Consider the following 20,716-nt stretch of genomic DNA (forward strand, 5'->3'; position numbering starts at 1 on the left):
GTGATATAGATGTTCAACAAAGTTATTTGATTGATAATTTGATGGATTTGTTCAAAGAATCATTACCAATCTCAATATTTGAGAAGTTGGTATACATGGGTGGAATGCATCATCTCCGAAAAGTAAAGTGATGTTTTCATCAGGGGGAGTAAGATACGCGCTGTATTATTTTTTTAGCTAAGGTTTTATCCCACTGAGTTTTTCTGGCAAAGTTTTTAACGAGGCAGCAAACCATGCGTATTACAAGATATATATACTCTTTTTCCTTCACTAAGATTTTTTCCCACATGGTTTTTTCTTAGTAAGGTTTTAAAAGGCACATTATCTATAGACATCCGGGGGGGATATTATATTATGTAGTTGATGTTTGTAACTCCTAAAGAAGTTATTCCCACTGCTCTTCTTCATTAACCTCCCACTATTTCTTATCATTATGGTTGTAACTCCCACGTTTTCATAACCTACTCCATGATCTCCATGATCTCAATAGTTAATATCATGTTCATGATATCCTTTTGTATTATCTAAATATCATCCTATAAATAGAGAGTTTGGACATTACATTGTACACACTTAAATACATGAGAAAAATAAGAATTTCTCCTCTCTTTCTCTCTATATCTCTTATTTTTTCTTGTTTTATATTGTTACTTTGAGCTTAGTTTTTTTAACATTTTATAATTTTACCCATAATAATTATAGCATTTTCAAAGTCTTGAGAAATGATTTAGGGAATGAGTAATTAATGATACGGGTAAAATAGAAAAAAAAAGATTGTCTTTCTCTTGGTTTAATATAGTGAATAAATAAAAATGAAAATATATTTTTTTGTATAGTAGACAATTAAAAGTGACGGAGGAATACCATTTAAGAACTCATTCCACAAGTTAAGGAAGTACTTGCCGGAGAAAGTTGTAACTAAGGGAACTCAAATCAATTCACTTCTTCAAATAATCCATTGTCCCTCCGAATAATTCATAAATCATCTGATTGGCTTCTTCAAGTTTAAAGTATTAGTGCATAGTATGATCTATACGTTTTTAATATAAATTGCCCCTTTTGATTTCGAATATAAAAAGACATCCAAAATACAGCTCTGGATTTGCTTTAATGCCATATACTCTCACCGAGTAGCAAAGGTCAAACCAAAGTCACCCAAACTTTACCGAATCGGCTAACAGTAAATTAACAAGTGGGAGTAATCATTTCACCATTTTGTGTCCCCCCACATTTTTCCTCCTGTTTGAAACGACCAACGACTAAGGAGGCTCCTTGGTTTCATCGGAACAATTACAATAAACTAACATACGCTTCTCTCCAACTCCAACCAGTGATCCATCTTCCCTTCACACCTGGCCACTTTACTCCGTTCAATGGCTTCTCTCGCCTTTAATTCCGTCGCAACCACCTCCAAATTTCACTCCTCCTCCGCCGCCGCCGTCGGAAGCTCCTCCATCCGCCGCCAGCTTACGCATCTCCGCCTTCCGTCTTCCCCTCTTCAGCCATCACCTCCCTTGCAATGCCGCTGGTCTTCTTCCGCCTCTTCAGGTATTTCACTTCCTACCTAGTACAGACGGATCTAATCCTTCTCAGCTCACTGCATAACATTTTGCGAGAGAGAGAGAGAGACAGAGAAAGTGTGTGTGCGCGTATTTGTGTATAATAGACATGCTCACTATGAATTTAGTGACTAAATCCTGTATTTGTTATATATATATATATATATATATATATATATATATATATATATATATATATATATATATATATATACATACACTTTTTGGATTCCCCTCCGCTTCCAAAATGCTTCAATTTCCTTACACGACAGGACCTCATTTTATGTGCCCTTTTCTTTTTTTTTGCCGGTTTTTGTATATTTTCTGTTTATGATGTGGTGTATAGATGGATAATGGGACTGTGATGTGATCAGGCGTGAGAGCTCAGGTGGCAACAACTGAACAAGCTGGAGTTGAAGCTGCTGCGAAAATTGAAACTCCCATTGTTATTGTCACGGGAGCTTCTAGAGGAATCGGGAAGGCTATTGCATTGTCTTTGGGAAAAGCTGGTTGTAAGGTCTGGATTTGTATAGATGCTGAAACTCCTTGGTTTTTGGATGCTTTGCCTTCGAATTTTAACTAATTTACATGGAACTGTTAACTTCCAGAAAAAAAAACCTTATTCTGCCTTTATAGCTTTTTCACTGTAATTTATCTGGATTTACTCTTTCTTTTGTACGTTATTGTATCCATCAATATGGATGGTCAGTTGGAAACCCCTGCAGTTTCACTGTAACATAGCATCTGCTTTAAGGTACTATTGTAGTCGCTCAAGTTGTGCAAGGAAAGTCAGCGGTGGATGTTGATTGTAAGGTTTGGGTTCATCCAAACCTAGTAGCTTCAGTAAATCAAATGAGTTGTGGTAAAATCCCGAACTCAAATCCATAAAATTCAAATTCTACATCTCCTGCAGAAATACTCTCTTTGTCGAGTAACAATGACCTTCTTTGCTCTGTGCATTGTCTTAGAGTAAAATGTTTAAATAAATCATTTTATTGAGTAGACTTCAAAAGAGTAGTTCGAGATATGCAAAAAGTAAATTAGTTTGTCGAAAGATGTCACATCAAGTGTGAGAAAATAATCTAAATTGCTGTTGGGTGTCAATCATTGCCATCAAGAAGGAGAATAAATTTTTTCCATCCCAAAGTAGAAAGAAAGCAGGTGTCTCTCTCGCCTTCAGATGGTTGGTCAGGGACTCGAGGTTACCTTTTACTCTCTTGTTTGAGTACTTTTTCTCCTGGTTATCTCTCTAGTATGTTTAGTGAGATATTTTAGCTTAATTTATGACGTAAAGTAGTCAGGCATTCAAAAAATGCGGACTGCTTAGATTTCATTTCTTTTGGAAACTGTCAATCATTCTTAGGCCTGACATATAGGTGGATAGACAGGCATTAATATTGATCAATTTATATATTTCTTGAATACTCCACCAACCTGCTTCAGTATAAAGGTCAATTTTGTTGGCAGGTCCTAGTGAACTATGCAAGATCTTCAAAGGAGGCAGAAGAAGTTTCCAAAGAGGTATATGTTTTTCTTTTCAGTAATAATTTAATGTAGTTTTGGTATAGATTACTTCCTTATTCCTGCCATTTCCGAGTGAAAGTTTCATTCTTTATTACTCCCTCCGGTCCATAATAAGTGACTTTTTAGACTTTGGCACACCCCTTAAGAAAATACTAACTCCTCGAGACAAAAAGGTATATTGACTAAATTACCCTTAATTAAAATTTGCACATTGTTACTTTGACGCATTGGGATATGTAAATGAGGGCAAATTTTGAAAAAATAAAATTAATTCCTTCTTGATTATGTAAAAGGACACTTATTTTGGACCAAAATAAAAATGCCAAAAGGTCACTTATTAATTATTATAGACCGGAGGGAGTACTAAAAGTATGAGCTGTATCTCGGACTTCAGTCTGATGCGTTTGGAAGGGTATCTGAGCCATGCAGAATACTTCATCTTCTATGCTATTTCTTATTTTGCTTTTACTTTTGCTAGGGTGCTTACATTGTCCTTTAAATTGTCAACTTTTAAGGGGGATCTCTCCAATTTAAAATAGTTCAAAGTTACATTGCACAAACATCCCTTTAGTTAGTCTAACGTTCGCGTGATCATTAAATCTTAATCATCTAATCAACTACCAATGATTTGTTTTAATAAGAATTTTTCACTAATTGATGAAAATGCAAATATATAGTTGATTAAGAATTTCTTTCCACGTAAAAGAATAAAAATGATTAGAAAAGCAAAGGCTCCTAAAGGGGAGGCCTAGTGGTTGAAGCATTGGAGTAACAACCTTAGGACACAATCCCAGTAGAAGCGATGAAGAGTAATTCTTCTCATTTTCCTTAGTGCGCAGAGTTACTTTGTATCTGTGCTAATGGAAATAGCAAATACCTGGTAAAGACAATCGTGGTGTGCACAAGTTGGTCAGAACACCACCTTTTTGGAAAAACAAATGATTTTCAAAACCAACGATCCAGGAGTGGGCCCATACTTCCAAAATTTATCACCACTGAAAAGTTAACTTAGCCCTCAGGACTTTGGTCAATTTGTTAGGATACAGTGCAAGATGTGCCGATTGGACGCATATCACGAGTTTGAACAAGTCAGTGATAGGAAGCTTTATATTTAAGTGGGAGTAGGGTAAAGGGGTGAGCCCATACTTCCCCTGTTCCTAAACTGGTTTGTCGCCATATATCTTTGCTTGTAATATTCACCAAGCAAGGCTGATTAAGTCATGGATATATATTGTAATTGACCAGTGCAGTTGTAATGCTTATACTTATGCTTGTATATTTCAAATAGTAATCTTCTTCTGTTCTTGGCTAATGCTTATCTACCAAGAAGTGTAAGTTCAGGTTCCTGTGTTTGTGTATGGTTTAGCTAACCTTCACTGAAGTTCCATTCCACCAAAAAATCCGGCAATCATATATTGACTTTGGTTTATCTCAGTCTTGTAAATGAATAAGACCTGCTCGTATTCTATTCAGTTAAAGATGAAGAATGTCTTCTCAAGGTCTTTACCTGTGCCAAAGAAAGTCCTCACATATGCTAGAAGGCTTGAAAAAAAATGAGAATGTCTGGCACTCGTTTGACAAATACTTCCATCCGTTGTTTGATTGCTGTTTAGATTAAAGCTTCTCATTGGCTACTTCTTCAACCGACAATTATTTAATTTAGGTGTGGGAACAAGTTATATGGTTCTTGCTTTCGGCAATTTGTTGTCTTCCTAAAAAGAGAGGATGTTTTCTGAGTGACTTGTATTTTGCAGATTGAAGCATGTGGTGGCCAAGCCTTGACTTTTGGAGGCGATGTTTCAAAAGAAGAAGATGTAGAATCCATGATGAAAACTGTAAGCACACGCTTTTGTTAATAATGTGAATTAATATTGGATTTTACCGCAGTTGTTGCCAGCTAAAATGCACCTCATCATATCATACCTGTAGGCCGTTGATCGATGGGGAACAGTTGATATCTTGATCAATAATGCAGGTTAGCAACATTTTTTGTGTGTGTGTGTGGAGGCAAGTCAAAACGACCATTTCATTAATTTTGCTCCAACATAGTACCCATAAACTTTACATTTGTGTTGATGCATCCGAACAAATCTGTGCAACTTTTTTTGGATAAGTAAAAAGGTTGGAAATCTGTACAACTTTCTATTTAAAAAGGAACGTGTCTTTACCCCAAATATACAAGTGAAACAATATTTTTTAATGCAGGTTAGCAACAGTTTTCCTGTTTTATGTTAAGTCTTATTAGAATGTCCAATCAGTAGTTGTCTTATTTTTCCTTTTCAGGCATCACACGCGATACCTTGTTGATGAGAATGAAGAAGTCTCAGTGGCAGGAGGTTATTGAGTTGAATCTTACAGGAGTTTTTCTCTGCACACAGGTCTATACATTAGCTGTGTTTCAGTTGGTATTTTGGTGTTGTCCCCACTTCCTCCTCTCAAAACCTATATATATTTTAGGATTATGTTTCTGTAAAAGAAATGGACCTTGGGCCTAACTCAACCTCAAAAGCTAGCTCATAAGGTGAGGATTGCTCAAGTCATATAAAGCAACCACCCATCCCTTTATGGACCGATGTGGGACTCTTCAACACCCCCCTCGCGCCCAGAGCTAGATATCTGGAGCGTGGACAATTAAATATGGGGGCCCAACATCGGAAAACAAGAATTGGGATGGGTCCTGCTTTGGTACCATGTTAAAGAAATAGACCTGGGCCTAACTCAACCCCAAAAGCTAGCTCATGAGGTGAGAATTGCCCAAGCCATATAAAGCGACCACCCATCCCTTTATGGACCGATGTGGGACTCTTCAGCAGTTTCTTATGAGGGATCTTTCCTCTTGTTGCAGGCTGCAGCTAAAATCATGATGAAAAAGAAAAAGGTAAATTTGTGGACCCAATTCTTGCATTTCTCAAATAATATTATTTGTCCGGAAAGGTTCAAGTTTTTGAAATCTGCTTCAGCATGCATTTGTAATTATTTACCTGACTGATCCTTCTCATGTATTATGAAGAACTTAGCTCTATGGACTCTACAGCAGTTATGAGCACTGACTACACCGCATGGTGGTCAATGAGGTCATCCGACTGATCATCTTCAAAACCTCATATGTGATGGAAATAGCACTAGAACAATTATAAACCATGTGGGGTAGGGTTCATCCTAGCCTTTGGGTAGAATAACCAAAATTATATCTGTCGTTCCTGGTTTGTTGGACTCACATGCTAGTCAAAGTAGAAAGAAAAATAATCCAAAAGGACCAAAACACAGTGACAGGCTGGTAATTTGCTATGCTAGCACAGCATTTTTTTCATGGGCGGTGGGCAGAAACTACCTTAGCTGGATTAAAGGGAAAGTAACAGAGCAGATAATGATACATTACTTGAATGGAGATAGTTAATTTCCACCTAGCCTTAAAAGATAACCTAATTCGACCGCAAAATTGTCACATCAATTAGCTTCCTACTCCCTCCGTTCCAATTTATGTAAACTTATTTCCTTTTTAGTCCGTTCCAAAAAGAATGAACCCTTTCTAAATTTGGAAACAATTTAGCTTAAACTTACAATTCTACCCTTAATGAGAAGCTTTTACAACCACACAAATACTCTGGGCCCCTTTTTGACTTGTTTAGGACCACAAATTCCAAAAGTCTTCATTTTTGTTTAAACTCCGTGCTCGGTCAAACAGGTTCACATAAATTGGAACGGAGGGAGTATTTTTTTAGAAGCATCAAGTTGAGTTGATTTCAGCTGCAGAATCTAGAGTTTTGCCGTGTTGGAAATTGGTTTGATGGAATGATTTTGATGACTCAAAATCTGTTTCTACCTATTCCCTTTTCATGGATTTCAGTTGCTGATGTCATTTTCTTAGATTTTGTCACCTGCTATATTGCTGACAGCTACCTTTTCAATCAACTTGAACCAATAGTCATTTGTACCAAACAACCAACAAACTGAATGATCCTTGAGTGCGCTAAGATAGGTCAGATTGTGCCAGATGCCAATTAATGACACTGTTGCCACCATTATGCATTGTCCCGTTTATATAGCGATATGTTGTCCTTGAAGAAAAACTGATCACTAAGATCTAAGTAATGCAATACTTTCCGTTTATACTCCAGGAATTTATGTACAAGCATGGTCTGCATTTGTAGGGACGAATCATCAACATATCTTCTGTTGTTGGTTTAGTTGGCAATGCCGGGCAAGCCAACTACAGTGCTGCTAAAGCAGGAGTGATTGGCTTAACCAAGAGTGTTGCAAAAGAATATGCCAGCAGGAATATTACTGTAAGTTCTCTTAAGCATTTCCTTATATCACTTAGCTAGGGCTTATATTAATGATAGTTACTCTAGTATTTCGTAAAGCATATTATAAAGGAAACTATCTCTGTCAAGGACAAACTAATTTCTTCTTCTTCTTGTTTTCTTTTCTTTTTTCCTTTGTCTTTTTAAAATAATGACTTCTTATGGCTTATAATTAGATTTTGCAAGCTGATTTTTTCCTTTTGATAGGTTAATGCGGTTGCCCCTGGATTTATTGCTTCTGATATGACTGCCAAGCTAAGTGAAGACATTGAAAAGAAAATTTTGCAAAGCGTTCCCTTAGGTGAGAGAATATCTTTTAAAAGTATTCTTGGCATTTATATCTCAACATAATTACGACTTCCTGCGCATCTAAACAAGGAAAATTCTACAACTTGACTTCTAAGATATAAGGACTCCAAGTAGAGTAGAACAACGTCAGATGCATTAAGCAGATTTCTTTATTTGTTTCCTCCAGAATATGAAGTAATAAAACTAAATGTGTACTGAAATCCATCAATTGAGAGTTTGGAACTTGCAAGAAGAGAAGATTTCCCTTCTTCCACTTGCATCCACATTTTCTTAATTTTGTACGTTCTATATATTAAAGATTCATATATTAAGCAAGTGTAACTATTCTATCAATTTTAACTTTTAGGAAATAATGGCTCTCATATATCTTAAAAGTGACAGGACAGTAGATCTCTTTTAAACCATGGCTACATTGACTAATGTTGGTGTTATATAATATAGGACGCTATGGTCAGCCGGAAGAAGTTGCTGGACTAGTGGAATTCCTGGCACTGAATCCTGCTGCTAGCTATATTACGGGACAGGTATTGCCGTATTATGTCGTTTCATCTATCCTTTTTCTAAAGCTTCTCTCTTGCTACTTAGTCTTAGAACAGTTGTTTATTATTTGTATTTATTTTCTTTACAGGTTTTGACCATTGATGGTGGGATGGTTATGTAGAAGTTTAGAAACTCCGTATTTTGTTTGCTCACAGAGAAGAATTGAAAGGGTGATTATTTAGGTTCCACCGGGGCTGTAGCCTCATTCTATGCCCGAGGAAAAGGAGCTTATTAAGTTAGTGGTAGGAGATGGCCGGACACTGTTTTCTGCATTTTCTCCTCTTCTTTTTCCATTTTGCCGGCTGAGGAAGCATTTTTTGGAAATTTTGAAACAGGATTTTATTTTTTGTTTTGGTTCCTATACCAAAGTTTTAAAACCTAAAATGTTGTTATTGCAATTGAATGTTGATGCATGTTTTGGCAATATTGGTGTACTTCCTTTGGTCAAAGCATCTTCATGCGCTTTCATGGAAGACTGCTGCTGTTTGCCCAGAGAGGTTGAGATTGATAAATCAATGGCATTATTATAAACGGAAGTTTCCGACCCCTAATATCTCTATTTCAACCCATTTAAAAGATAACTTCTTATAGTCGTAGGCTTCTTCTTTCACTAAAGCAAGGTGGAAAGTTGAACCTGAGAAAAAATGGCTTCTAATGCGATTAGTAATAGACAGGCAGCCAACCACATAGCAACTGTGAGAAAAACCTGAGTACACCCATTATATTTTATATTCAAATATTTACCACTTTCAATTATCACTTTATCTTGCATTTATGTATATTTTAAACTAAATGATTAGCGAAATCTTTACTCACTTCTACAGTAATTTGTTGCGACATTTCTGTTGTTTCTTCCTTTCTTTTTCTAAAATTGACCCCGGGGATTCGAATCTTATTGCGACACTAATCAGTCTAGTTGTTTTCTCATTTCTTTTTCTAGAATTAGGCCCACCCCAGGGGTTGGGCATATTTTTTTTGGTTTAGTTTATTCTTTTAAAATTTCTAAGTTTGAGACATTGAAATTCCCATTCTTCTTTTGTCAATATAGATTTTTTTATAACTAAAATAAGTATCAATATCTATATCTATATTATATTAAAGGGAGAGTAGTATGCACTGTGGTTAAGCCAAGTGGCAAGCTAAAATGAAGTCATTTGGCAATTTTAAGACAACATTAATAATTAAAAATTATAGATGGAAACATAATTAATGGAAGTAGTTGAATTAATCTTATACATAATCTAAATAGATCTTAGACAAATTTTATTTATATATCTATATTTATATTTATATGTATATTGATATCTACATCTATATCTATATTTTGTATCTATATATTGATCCACACATAGATTTTCTTTATTAGCTGGAAATATGGAGGTGAAAAATTAATTGAAAAGCTATAATAGAAACTAAATAAAAAATATAAAAAGACGTAATTGAGACAATTTATGACTATTTATACTTTGGAGTGTGTTAAAATATAAAATAAAGTGGCGTCTTAAGAATAAGACACATAGCAAAGTAAGACAAAATAAATAATAATTTAGGAAAGACTTAGGATAAAGTTAAAAGGATAAGAAGAAAATATAATGTATTAATTTTGTATCACATTCGAAGATTTGAAAAATCTTCATTTTTAATTGGACTAATAAATGCCTAAAGTTATGGGATATTGCAAATCCTATTAAAACTACTTTGTCGCTTTAATTTTAGGCATTTAAAAGGGTTATTTGCAAGAAATATATATATTTGAAAGGGTAACATCAAAGATTTTTTTTTTTGAAGACTACATTCTTTTTCCTAATTTGACATTGAGTTTTTGTAATATTGTTAACTTCTGGGAAAATCAAAAAATTTATAAACCAAATTCCAAGAGAATATATGTGTGTATAAATTATTACAAGAAATTAAAAGAAAAGAGAATATATATATATATATAATTTCAATGTAGAAATATATGGAAGATATATATAATTTCAATGTAGAAATATATGGAAGGATAAGACTTATTTGACTTTTGAAAAGAGAAAGTGTGTGTGTGAGTGTTTATATATATTATATTAAGCCAAGTGACAAACTATTATAGAGCCACTTGGCAATTTAGGATAGTATTAATACTAATACTTAGTTTAAATTAAAACATATTTTTTCGAATCTCAATGAAAAGAAAGTAAATATTTTTGTAAAGATATTGTCTGACGTATCTTAATTAATAAAATTTTTTAAAAAAATTACATTGGAAGATTAAAAAAACGCCTCTATCTTAATTAATTATAAAGATAAAAATATAGGTATTATTAAAAATATGATAAATTTAAACATTAATATGGACAACATAATTTAAAAAATTAAAAAAAAGAGAAAAATATATATAAATAAATAATTTTAACGTAGAAATATTTGGAAGAATAAGACTTATTTGAATTTTGAGAAGAGAAAGTATTTTAAACAATAATGAATAAAATTTGCATTGTGGTTAAGCCACGTAACAAACTACTATAAAATCACTTGGCAATTTAGATAATATTAATAATAATACTTAATTTAAATTTAAATTTTTTTGAATCTGAATGAAAAGAAAGTGAATATTTTTGTAAAAATATTGTCTGCCCTATCTTAATTAATAAAATCTAAAAAATAAATAAATTGAAAGATAAAAATAACGCCTTTATCTTAATTAATTATAAAGATAAGAATATAGGTATTATAAAAAATATGATAAATTTAAAAATTAATATGAACAATAGATTAAAAGAATAAAAGTAAATAAAACATTTTACTACAAGAAAAAAAACATATTTTTATTTATAATGTATTATAATGGAAGTAATGGACAAGACTATGATAATTTTAAGTTATGAGTAATGCATTATGGACAAGAAATTATGAGTAATTTTAAGAGATTTGAGAAATTTCTATTTTTTATTAACATTTGTTTAATGATTATATATAAATTTTATCTGAAAGATTAATATTTTAAAGTTATTTGCACATAAATCAAATAACTCAAATCACAGGTAGGGGTGGGCATAAAATCCGAAAAACCGAATTCCGAACCGAACCAAATTAATTTGGTATTTCGGTTTCGTTTTTTTCGGTTTTTCGGTCTAATTCGGTTATGAATTTTCGGTATTTCGGTATTTCGATTCGGTTTTCGGTTTTATACTTCTACAATTTTGGTAAACCGAAATACCGAAAATTAATACTACTAAGCCCAATTATTTATAGGCCCATGCGGCATGCGCCCAGCCCATGCATCCCCATTCCCCAGCGTTCCACTCGGCCACTCCCACTAACTATGGCCCAGCTCCCTCAACTCCCAACCCAAGCCCAATCAATTAGACAATTACCCAAGTCAGACTCAATCAAATTAGGCATTCTCAATTCCTCAAACTCAAAGTAGGGCATAACCGCATAAGGCATTACTCATTAGCCATTAGGGCTTGGTTAATGCTTACTGCTTCAGACTTCACTCTTCGACAGTTCGACTAGAGATATCATCGAGAAGAAGAAGACGAGAATCGAGTCATCGACTGGACGACTGCGAGTCTGCGACTCTGCGAGTCTAGGATATCACTTATCAGTCTGCGAGTCTAGACGAGAATCGACTGCTTAGGATATCAGTCTACATTTTGTAAGTCTCACTCTCATCTCATCTTCACCGGTCTACGACTGCTTAAGTTTTGACTTTTGAGTTTCCGCATGGGCCTTTAAATTATAATGGTCTGATTTTCGGCATCAAACGAAGTATACTGTTCCAGTGTAGGAAAATATCATAGGCGGTGATTTCCAGCTCGATTCGATTCCTCACTCCTCACAAATTCAGGGCAAAACGAAGTGTCGAAGACGCTGCTGTCCTGTTCCAGTGTTCCGAGCTCGATTCAATTTCAATTTCAAAGGTATGTTTCGCTTTATTTTGGTTGTACTGCTGATTGAATGAACTGATGTTCCGAGCTTTTCCCTTTAGTAGGAAAATATCATCTGTATCACGTTCATGCTGTTTAATTCATTTGTAAATTTTGGTTTCAAAATAACTGTTACTGGGAATTTATGTTTATATTTGTTTAATTTTGTAGGGTAGCAACTAGCAAGGTAGTAATTTGTTGATTGTTACTGATAGCTAGGTAGTTAATTTGTTGATTGTTCATTTATATTTATATTTGTTTAATTTTGTATAGATGGAAGATACAAGTAAAGTAAGTGATGTTGGTTCTAGTGAAAGTTTACCTATTACGGTAGATAGTAACACCAACACCATTGATACTCAAGATTCCAAGAAAAGGAAAGCAATGCAACCTAGGTCTGACGTTTGGAACCATTTTGATAAATTTGAGGTTAATGGGGTTGGGAAAGCACGGTGTCGATATTGTAAACAAGCTTATGCTGCTAATTCATCTAAGAATGGAACAACAGGATTGAAGAATCATTTGCTTATGAAGTTTACGGTGAATTGAGGCAAAATCTAAGAAGTTCTTTTAGAGAAGCACAACCAAAAATTTGCCTAACAACAGACACTTGGACTTCATTACAAAGAATAAATTATATGTGTTTGACAGCCCACTTCATTGATAGGGATTGGAAGTTGCATAAAAGAATACTTAATTTTTGCCCTATCACTAGTCATAAGGGTGAAGAGATGGCTAAAGCTATTAGGGATTGTTTGCTTGAATGGAAATTAGACAAGGTTTTCACTATTACTGTGGACAATGCTTCTTCAAATGATGTCACTGTCAAAGAATTGTCTAAACAGTTAGATATGTGGAAAACTAATATGATGAGTGGTAAACATCTTCATGTGAGATGCATGGCTCATATACTAAATCTAATTGTGCAAGATGGTTTGAAAGAACTTGATGCTTCTGTGACACGTGTTAGAAATATTGTGAGGTATGTGAGATCTTCGCCTGCAAGGACCTTAAAGTTTAAACAGTGTTGTGCACATGTAAAGGTAGAATGTACCAAAACGTTGTGTTTGGATGTTACTACCAGGTGGAATTCCACCTATTTGATGTTGGATACAGCTCAACACTTTGAAAAAGCCTTTGACAAGTTGCATCTTTTTGATGATGGATTTTCTGCATATCAATGTTCTCATCTTTGTGAAGATGGTGGTAATGCAGGTCCTCTTGAATCTGATGATTGGGTGAATGTGAGGAATGTGATAGAGTTTCTTGCACGATTTCACGAGCTAACTAAAAAAGTTTCAGGTTCACGTTATGTCACTTGTAATTCTCATTTTGAGGATGTATCTGAACTTTATTGTCATTTGAAAATGTGTTTAGCTAGTGAGGATGAGCATTTGAGAAAAATGGCTCAGCAAATGCAAGAAAAGTTCAAGAAGTATTGGGGTGAGCCTGAAAAGATGAATAAAATAATTTTTATTGCTTCCGTCTTGGATCCACGTAACAAATTTGAATATGTTGAGGGAGCACTTGAAGAACTTTTTGGGGAGGAAAAAGGGAAGAAAATAAATGGTGAGGTGTATGCTTATATCAATTCTTTGTTTGGAGAGTATCTAAAAAAGTATTCAACCGAATCTTGTCCTCAATCTCCATCTAGTTCTACTTCATCTAACAACACATCTAATACACCTAGTGGGAGTGTTATAAGTGCATCAAAAATAAGGACTAAGCTTAGCTTGAAGAAACAAAAGGAAGACAATGGAAATGGGGGTGCTAAATCGGAGTTGGATAAATACATTAGTGAAGAACAAGAGCCTTATAGTGAAGAATTTGATATCTTAAGTTGGTGGAAAACACATGCTCCCAGATTTCCTATTCTTTCGGAGTTGGCTCGTGATGTGTTGGCAATTCCAATTTCTAGTGTGGCGTCGGAATGCGCGTTTAGCACTGGTGGCCGTATTCTTGATTCATTTAGGAGTTCATTGACTCCTAAATGTGTGCAAGCTCTTATTTGTCTTCAAGATTGGCTTAGAGAAGAGAAGAATCCTATTAATGTTGAAGAAGACTTGAAGTATCTTGAGGAAATCGAGCTTGGTAAGCTTTAATATTTTGTGTGTATTTTAATTCAAAATAATATATCATGCTTTTTCTTTTGTATGACATATTTGGTTGTATTATCTTTAGATATGGAAAATAATGGAAGCACTACTAGCATTGTCTGATGTATAGTTGCAACTTGCATCTTGAGTGGTAAGTTTAATACTCTATTTGTTTGGTGATAACTGATAATGATATACTTAATATTGTGTAGTTTTGTTTTATTATCATCAAACTATAATATTCTAACTTATGATTTATATTTTTTTTAGGTTCAAGTGCAATCATGCCCCGTGCTACTGCTCAACGCCCCGTGCTACTGCTCAAGAGTCATGACTGTTTGTTGAGGGATGCCCTTTCTGTTTTTGTTGCACTATGTTTAACTGTTTAAGTGTTAAGACTGTGCAGACTTGCAGTTGGCCAGTTGCAGTGTTGCACTGTGTTTAAGTGTTAATACTTAAGAGTTAAGACTGTTTTTGTTGGACTGTGTTTAACTGTGTTTAAGTTGTTGGACTTGTTGGACTGTGTTAAGTGTTTAACTGTGTAATCAGTAATGTGCATTGTGCAGTTGGCAGTTGTGCAACTGCAGATATTATTCTGCAACTGCAGATGTTATTCTGCAACTGCAGATGTTATTCTTGTGCAGTAATATAGTTGTGCAACTGCAGATGACCAGATGTTATTCTTGTTTCACAGTTTCAGGCTTTCAGGTTTCAGCCATGTGCAGTTGTGCACGTTCACGTTGTGGACTTGTGGTTGTGCACTTGTGCAGTTGTTTTACAGTTTTAGAGTGAAAATTATAGTGTCAAATTAGAGTGAAAATTACAGTGTTGGTGTTTCAGCCATGTGCACGTTCTTGTTAACTTATTATAGTGTTATATATTGAAAAACATTCTTTTAGATTGAATTTCAATTGTGCTGTGCCTGTGCATGTCCACCGTTTGTTAGCACTTCACTTAGCACTTAGAAGTTAGCACTTAGCATTGATTGTTAAAAATCGAAACCGTACCGAACCAAAATAAGAAATACCGAACCGTACCGAAATAATTTGGTACGGTATTTGGTATACACAATTGATAAACCGAATACCGAAATACCGAACCGAAATTCTAAAAATCGAACCGAAATACCGAACGCCCACCCCTAATCACAGGTTTGTATCCGCGCATCGCGCGGGTAATAATACTAGTTATATTAAAAAGAGAATAGTATCCATTGTGATTGAGCCAAGTGGCAAGCTAAAATGAAGTCATTTGGCAATTGTAGGACAACATTAATAATTAGAAATTATATATAGAAACATAATTAATGGAAGTAGTTTAATGAATCTTATATATAATCTAAATAGATCTTACACAAATCTAATCTATTTATCTACATTTAAATTTATATGTATATTTGTATCAATATCTATATCTGTATCTATATTTATATCTATATATTGATCCGCTCATAGATTTTTTTCTATATATTAGCTAGAAATATGGAGGTGAAAATGAATTAAAACCTAGTAAAAATATAAAGACATAAATTGAGATAACATATGACTATTTATTCTTTGGAGTAAGTTAAAATATAAAATAAAACTAAAATTTACTTAAGATATCAAAGATTTATTGAGTTTAAAAATTAAATAAATTCAAGCAGCAAAATAAGATCTTACATAAAGGATACAGATTATTTATAAGGTAAGAGAAAAATTAAATAATCAACAAAAGATATTTTAATAACAAGAATAATAACTTCTTATTAATATTGATAAATCGTGCAAACGAATATTTTATACGTAAATATTACTACAATATTTAGATATAATATGTTCAAACAATTAAGAAAATATCTTTCTATGATTAATATTTGAATTGAGTTCAGTTAGTTTAAGTTTGAAAGCATAACATAATTTTTTTAAAATATGGTCCAATTAAGAAAATGGAATGATAAAAATTATTTGAATTTGAGATGAGAAAGTTTTTTAATTTTTATATATTTTATATTAGAATGAGGGTAGTAAAAATAAATATTAAATTCAAACAGGCTAATAAAAATTCACATGATATTGTAATAATATTAGGTATTGAATATATAAAATCAAAAATAAAGAATAAATAGAAAAAATTAAAAATTCAGATTTTTTATCATAGGAAAAAGGGTAAAACTTATTTAAATTTGAGATGAGAAAGTGTTTTATATTATGATAAGAAAAGTCATAATATAAATCCACATAACTCAAGTCTAATTGTAAAATCAACAACAACAACAACAACCCAGTGTAATCCCAAAAGTGGGGTCTGGGGAGGGTAATATGTACGCAGACCTTACCTCTACCCGAGAGGCAGAGAGGCTGTTTCCAGGAGACCCTCGGCTCAAAGAGGCAACAAGAGACACTATATTAGTACTATCAATAGACTCATAATAAAACAACATAAAATACCATGAAATCCATAACATAACATAAATGCCATAAAAAACAAAGTAACAGCAATATAAGAGATATAGGAAATACGAGAAAGATATAAGGTATTAATACACAACAGATAAAGCCCATCATCAGTAGTTGATCAATAGCATCCTAAGACTAACTCCTAACTGGCTAGTCTAATAGTAAAATCAAAAACTAAAAATATTGAACAATAAAAATAAATTAGCGATAATGTAAGGACATTTATAAATCATAAGTTTAGAAAATAAAATAAAGTAACTATACAATACTTAAAAATATTATTAAATTTTAAATAATTTAAAAAGTTTTGAGCAATATTTTTAAAACAAAATAAATATTTATTTTATAATTAAAAAATATATATTTATCTAATATTATTAAAGAAAAGTAGTTGATAATGGTATTAAATAAAGTTATAAGTTAATGAAAATCCACATAAAACGCAATGATACTATATATTAGATTAAAAAATAGCAAAATTATGTTAAATTATTAGAAATTTACTATTAGAAATGAAAAGAAAAGACTATTTGAATTTGCGATTAGAAAATTCTTAAAACTATAATGCGAATGCTCAAATTATGGATAATACCACGAAATTAATGTCTTATTTATGAAAAATAAAATAATAATAATAAAAATTAAAATTTTAAATTACAAATAAATTTATAATATAGGTAATTTTACAATTAGGTAATTTCTAATATATCTTAACACTAAAAAAGAAAGAAAATTTATGTAAAGAAATAAAATAACAGTGAAAATAATACTACAATATTTAGATATAATATGTTCAAACAATTAAGAAAATATTTTTCTATGATTAATATCTGAATCGAGTGCAGTTAGTTTGAGTTTGAATGCATAGCATAATTTTTTGAGAATGCGGCCCAGTTTAGAAAATAAAATGATACAAATTATATAAATTTGAGATGAGATTTTTTTTTGTTTTTGAAAATATTACGTAAAGAACTAAAATGACAGTAAATTATTACAATATTTAGAAAAAATGTGTTAAAGAAATTAAGAAGTTTTTTTCTATGATTAAATAAAATTTTAAAAATACAAAATAAATTTCTAATATTGGTAATCTTATTAATGATAATTGAAAATTAAATTGTGTATTATAGCTAAAAAAGAAATAAAATTTAACTGCATCTAATAAAAAATTAATTATAAGAGAACTCAATACATTTGGAACATGATAATCCAATAACTTATCTATTAATATTTTAGACTAATTAAAAGTTACAATTTAAAATAAAATATGACATTATTTTGGTTATAGGTAAAACATTAATATAAAACTAATTAACATTTATAGCAGGGAAGAGAATGTATATAAGAAAAAAATAGCGGTAGTGTGAGGATACTTATACTATAAATTAATTTAAAAATAGATAAAATAAAATAATTAAATTATATTTAAAAATATTACTAGTAAATTTAAATGATTAAAATATTATGAATAAGAAGATAAAAGCATAAAAATATACCAACTTTCAAGAATAAAATATTTATTTTTATTAAATACTATTAAAAGGATAATAAGCAAGACACTAATTTAATTATAAGCTAATACAAAATTATATGGTAATATAATAATATTAAATAATACAATAACTATAAGAAAGAAACCAAAAAAAATGAATTTACGTAAAAATGGTGTGATGAATAAAACATATTTGACTTCAGATAAAAATAAAGTGATAGTAAATTTTTTGTTAAAATAATATGATCTAATGTGCTCGAACAAGACAAATTACAATATGACATGTTTAGTATTCTTTAATATCGATAGTGGAACGAAATGCAAGTACTAAAATCAAGGGATTAGGTTGCTACAAATATATATTAAAAAGATTGGTTGTCTACTATGAGATTTGAACAATAATTTCATATCGTGCCTCATAATTAAATTCTCATGTTATATAATGTTTATCTGAGAGGTTTATATTTTTAAGGTTATTTGTACATGATTCAAACAACCTACATCGCAATTTGAAATGATTTGTCTGCGCATTGCGCGGGTACTAATACTAGTATATATTTAAGCAAGAAAGTTTGCATTGTGGTTAAGCCAAGTGGCAAGCTACATGTGAGGACCCAAAAGGTCATCACTTGTTTAAAAAATGAAATTTGGTGTTCTGAGGCCTTGAAAACCTCATTTAGAGTCACCTCGATTTGCGTGTGCAGTCCGGGCGCATAGCCGGAAAGCTTAAATATGAAATTCTGTGTAAAAGGATAAAATTTAGTTATAAAATGAGTTAATTTGATTTCGGTCAACGTTTTGGATAAACGGACCCGGACCCGTGATTTGACGATCCCAGAGGGTCCGTAGGAAAATATGGGACTTGGGTGTATCCCCGGAATCGAATTCTGAGGTCCCAAGCCCGAGAAATGGATTTTTAAAAGAAATTATTTTCTGAAACTGTTTAAGGAAAATTGAAACGAAATTTACTTAGAACATGATGGTATCGGGCCCGTATTTTGGTTCCGGCGCCCGGTACAGGTCTTATATATGATTTAAGACGTTTCCGTGAAATTTGGTGTAAAACGGAGTTTATTTGACGTGAATTGGACTTTCGGTTGAGGAGTTATGGACTTTGAGAGTTCTTGATGAAAATGTTAAGTTTTGAGGTTTAATTCATGATTTTACATGTTATTTGGATGATGTGACCGCACAAGTAGGTTCATATGATGTTTTTGAGTTAGTATGCACACTTGGTTTGGAAATCCGAGGGCTTGGGTGAGTTTCAGGATGTTTTAGGCTTAAAATCAGAAGTTGCAGGTCTCTGAACCCACCAGTGCGGTCCACGATCGACCTTGTGCGGTGCGCGGTAGAGGCTGTGCGGCCGCAGTCGACTTTGTGCAGTCCGCACAGGGCGCTGCTGTGCGGCTGTAGTCGACTTTGTGCGGTCCGCACAGGGCACTGGACCGCAGTAACCTCAGGAAGGCCTGTGCGGCTGCAGTTCATTTTGTGCCGTCCGCACAAGGGGGTCTGAGAGGGGTATAAATAGACGGGATTTTCAGTCATTTTTCAAAACCCCCAAAACATAAGAGGCAATTTTTCAAACAACATTTCATCTCCAAATCAATTGTAAGTCGTTTTTAACTAGTTTTCTTCAATCATTAACATCTTTTAACATGATTTCAACTTCAAATCAACAATTTTCATGGGGGAAATTGGGTGTTTTGGGTAGAACCTATGTTTTTTAAATTGGGGATTTGGACCTCGATATGAGGTCCGATTTCAAAACAAATTATATATTTGAGTTCGTGGGGGAATGGATGATCGGGTTTTGGTTCGAACTTCGGGTTTTGACCACGTGGGCCGGGGGCAATTTTTACTTTTTTGGTAAAACTTTGGAAAACTCATTTTCACGCATTCGAATTGATTCATTTAACATTTATTGATATAATTAAGTAACTTGTGGCTAGATACGAGCGAATTGGCGGTGGAATCAAGGGGTAAAGCTATAATTGAAACTTGAGTTGTGTTCGAGGCATCGAGGTAAGTGTCCGGTCTAACCTTAGCTTGAGGGATTAGTGTAGTCTATTGTTGATCCCTTGTCGGGACGGTTAATTATGATTATTGTTGACTGTATAGTTGGAACGGGTTGCGCGCCGCAACAGATATTATATTGGATCGGGTTGCACGCCACAACAGATATTATATTGGATCGGGTTGCACGCCGCAACAACTATATATATGTGGATCGGGTTGCACGTCGCAACAATGTTAAATGATAAGGGATCGGGTTGCGCGCCACAACAGTATTGTTGTGCTAATACTACACTCTACACTCTGTGCATATACCGGTTGATCAGCAGTAGTAGGGGAGCCAACCTTCTGTCAACCGAGACACCGAGATAGCCTTGTAGGCGTCCGCAGGCCCAGCATCTCCTCTATCTTTTATTATGTTTTGTTATCTCATGTATCCGAGACAAACAATGTTATTTCTCCTTCAAACTGTTGTATGTAGTACTTTTAGTAGTCCGTAGATATTGTGACACCAGTTTCTGGGTAGTGGCATG

At 33.2% G+C, this 20,716-nt stretch overlaps 1 protein-coding gene across 1 annotated transcript; it reads left to right on the forward strand.

The window, feature by feature from the left end:
- Positions 1–1,077: 1,077 nt before the first annotated feature.
- On the forward strand, positions 1,078–8,660 carry LOC104239160 (3-oxoacyl-[acyl-carrier-protein] reductase 4-like). Its single transcript, XM_009793710.2, has 11 exons — positions 1,078–1,548; positions 1,934–2,076; positions 3,027–3,080; positions 4,838–4,918; positions 5,013–5,058; positions 5,367–5,461; positions 5,929–5,961; positions 7,235–7,369; positions 7,595–7,688; positions 8,138–8,220; positions 8,325–8,660. The coding sequence occupies exons 1-11, from the start codon at positions 1,374–1,376 to the stop codon at positions 8,355–8,357; spliced, it is 972 nt and encodes a 323-aa protein (XP_009792012.1). The 5' UTR covers positions 1,078–1,373; the 3' UTR covers positions 8,358–8,660.
- Positions 8,661–20,716: the final 12,056 nt, after the last annotated feature.

This window comes from Nicotiana sylvestris, chromosome 6, assembly GCF_000393655.2.
Source record: "Nicotiana sylvestris chromosome 6, ASM39365v2, whole genome shotgun sequence".
NCBI classification, from domain to species: Eukaryota; Viridiplantae; Streptophyta; class Magnoliopsida; order Solanales; family Solanaceae; genus Nicotiana; species Nicotiana sylvestris.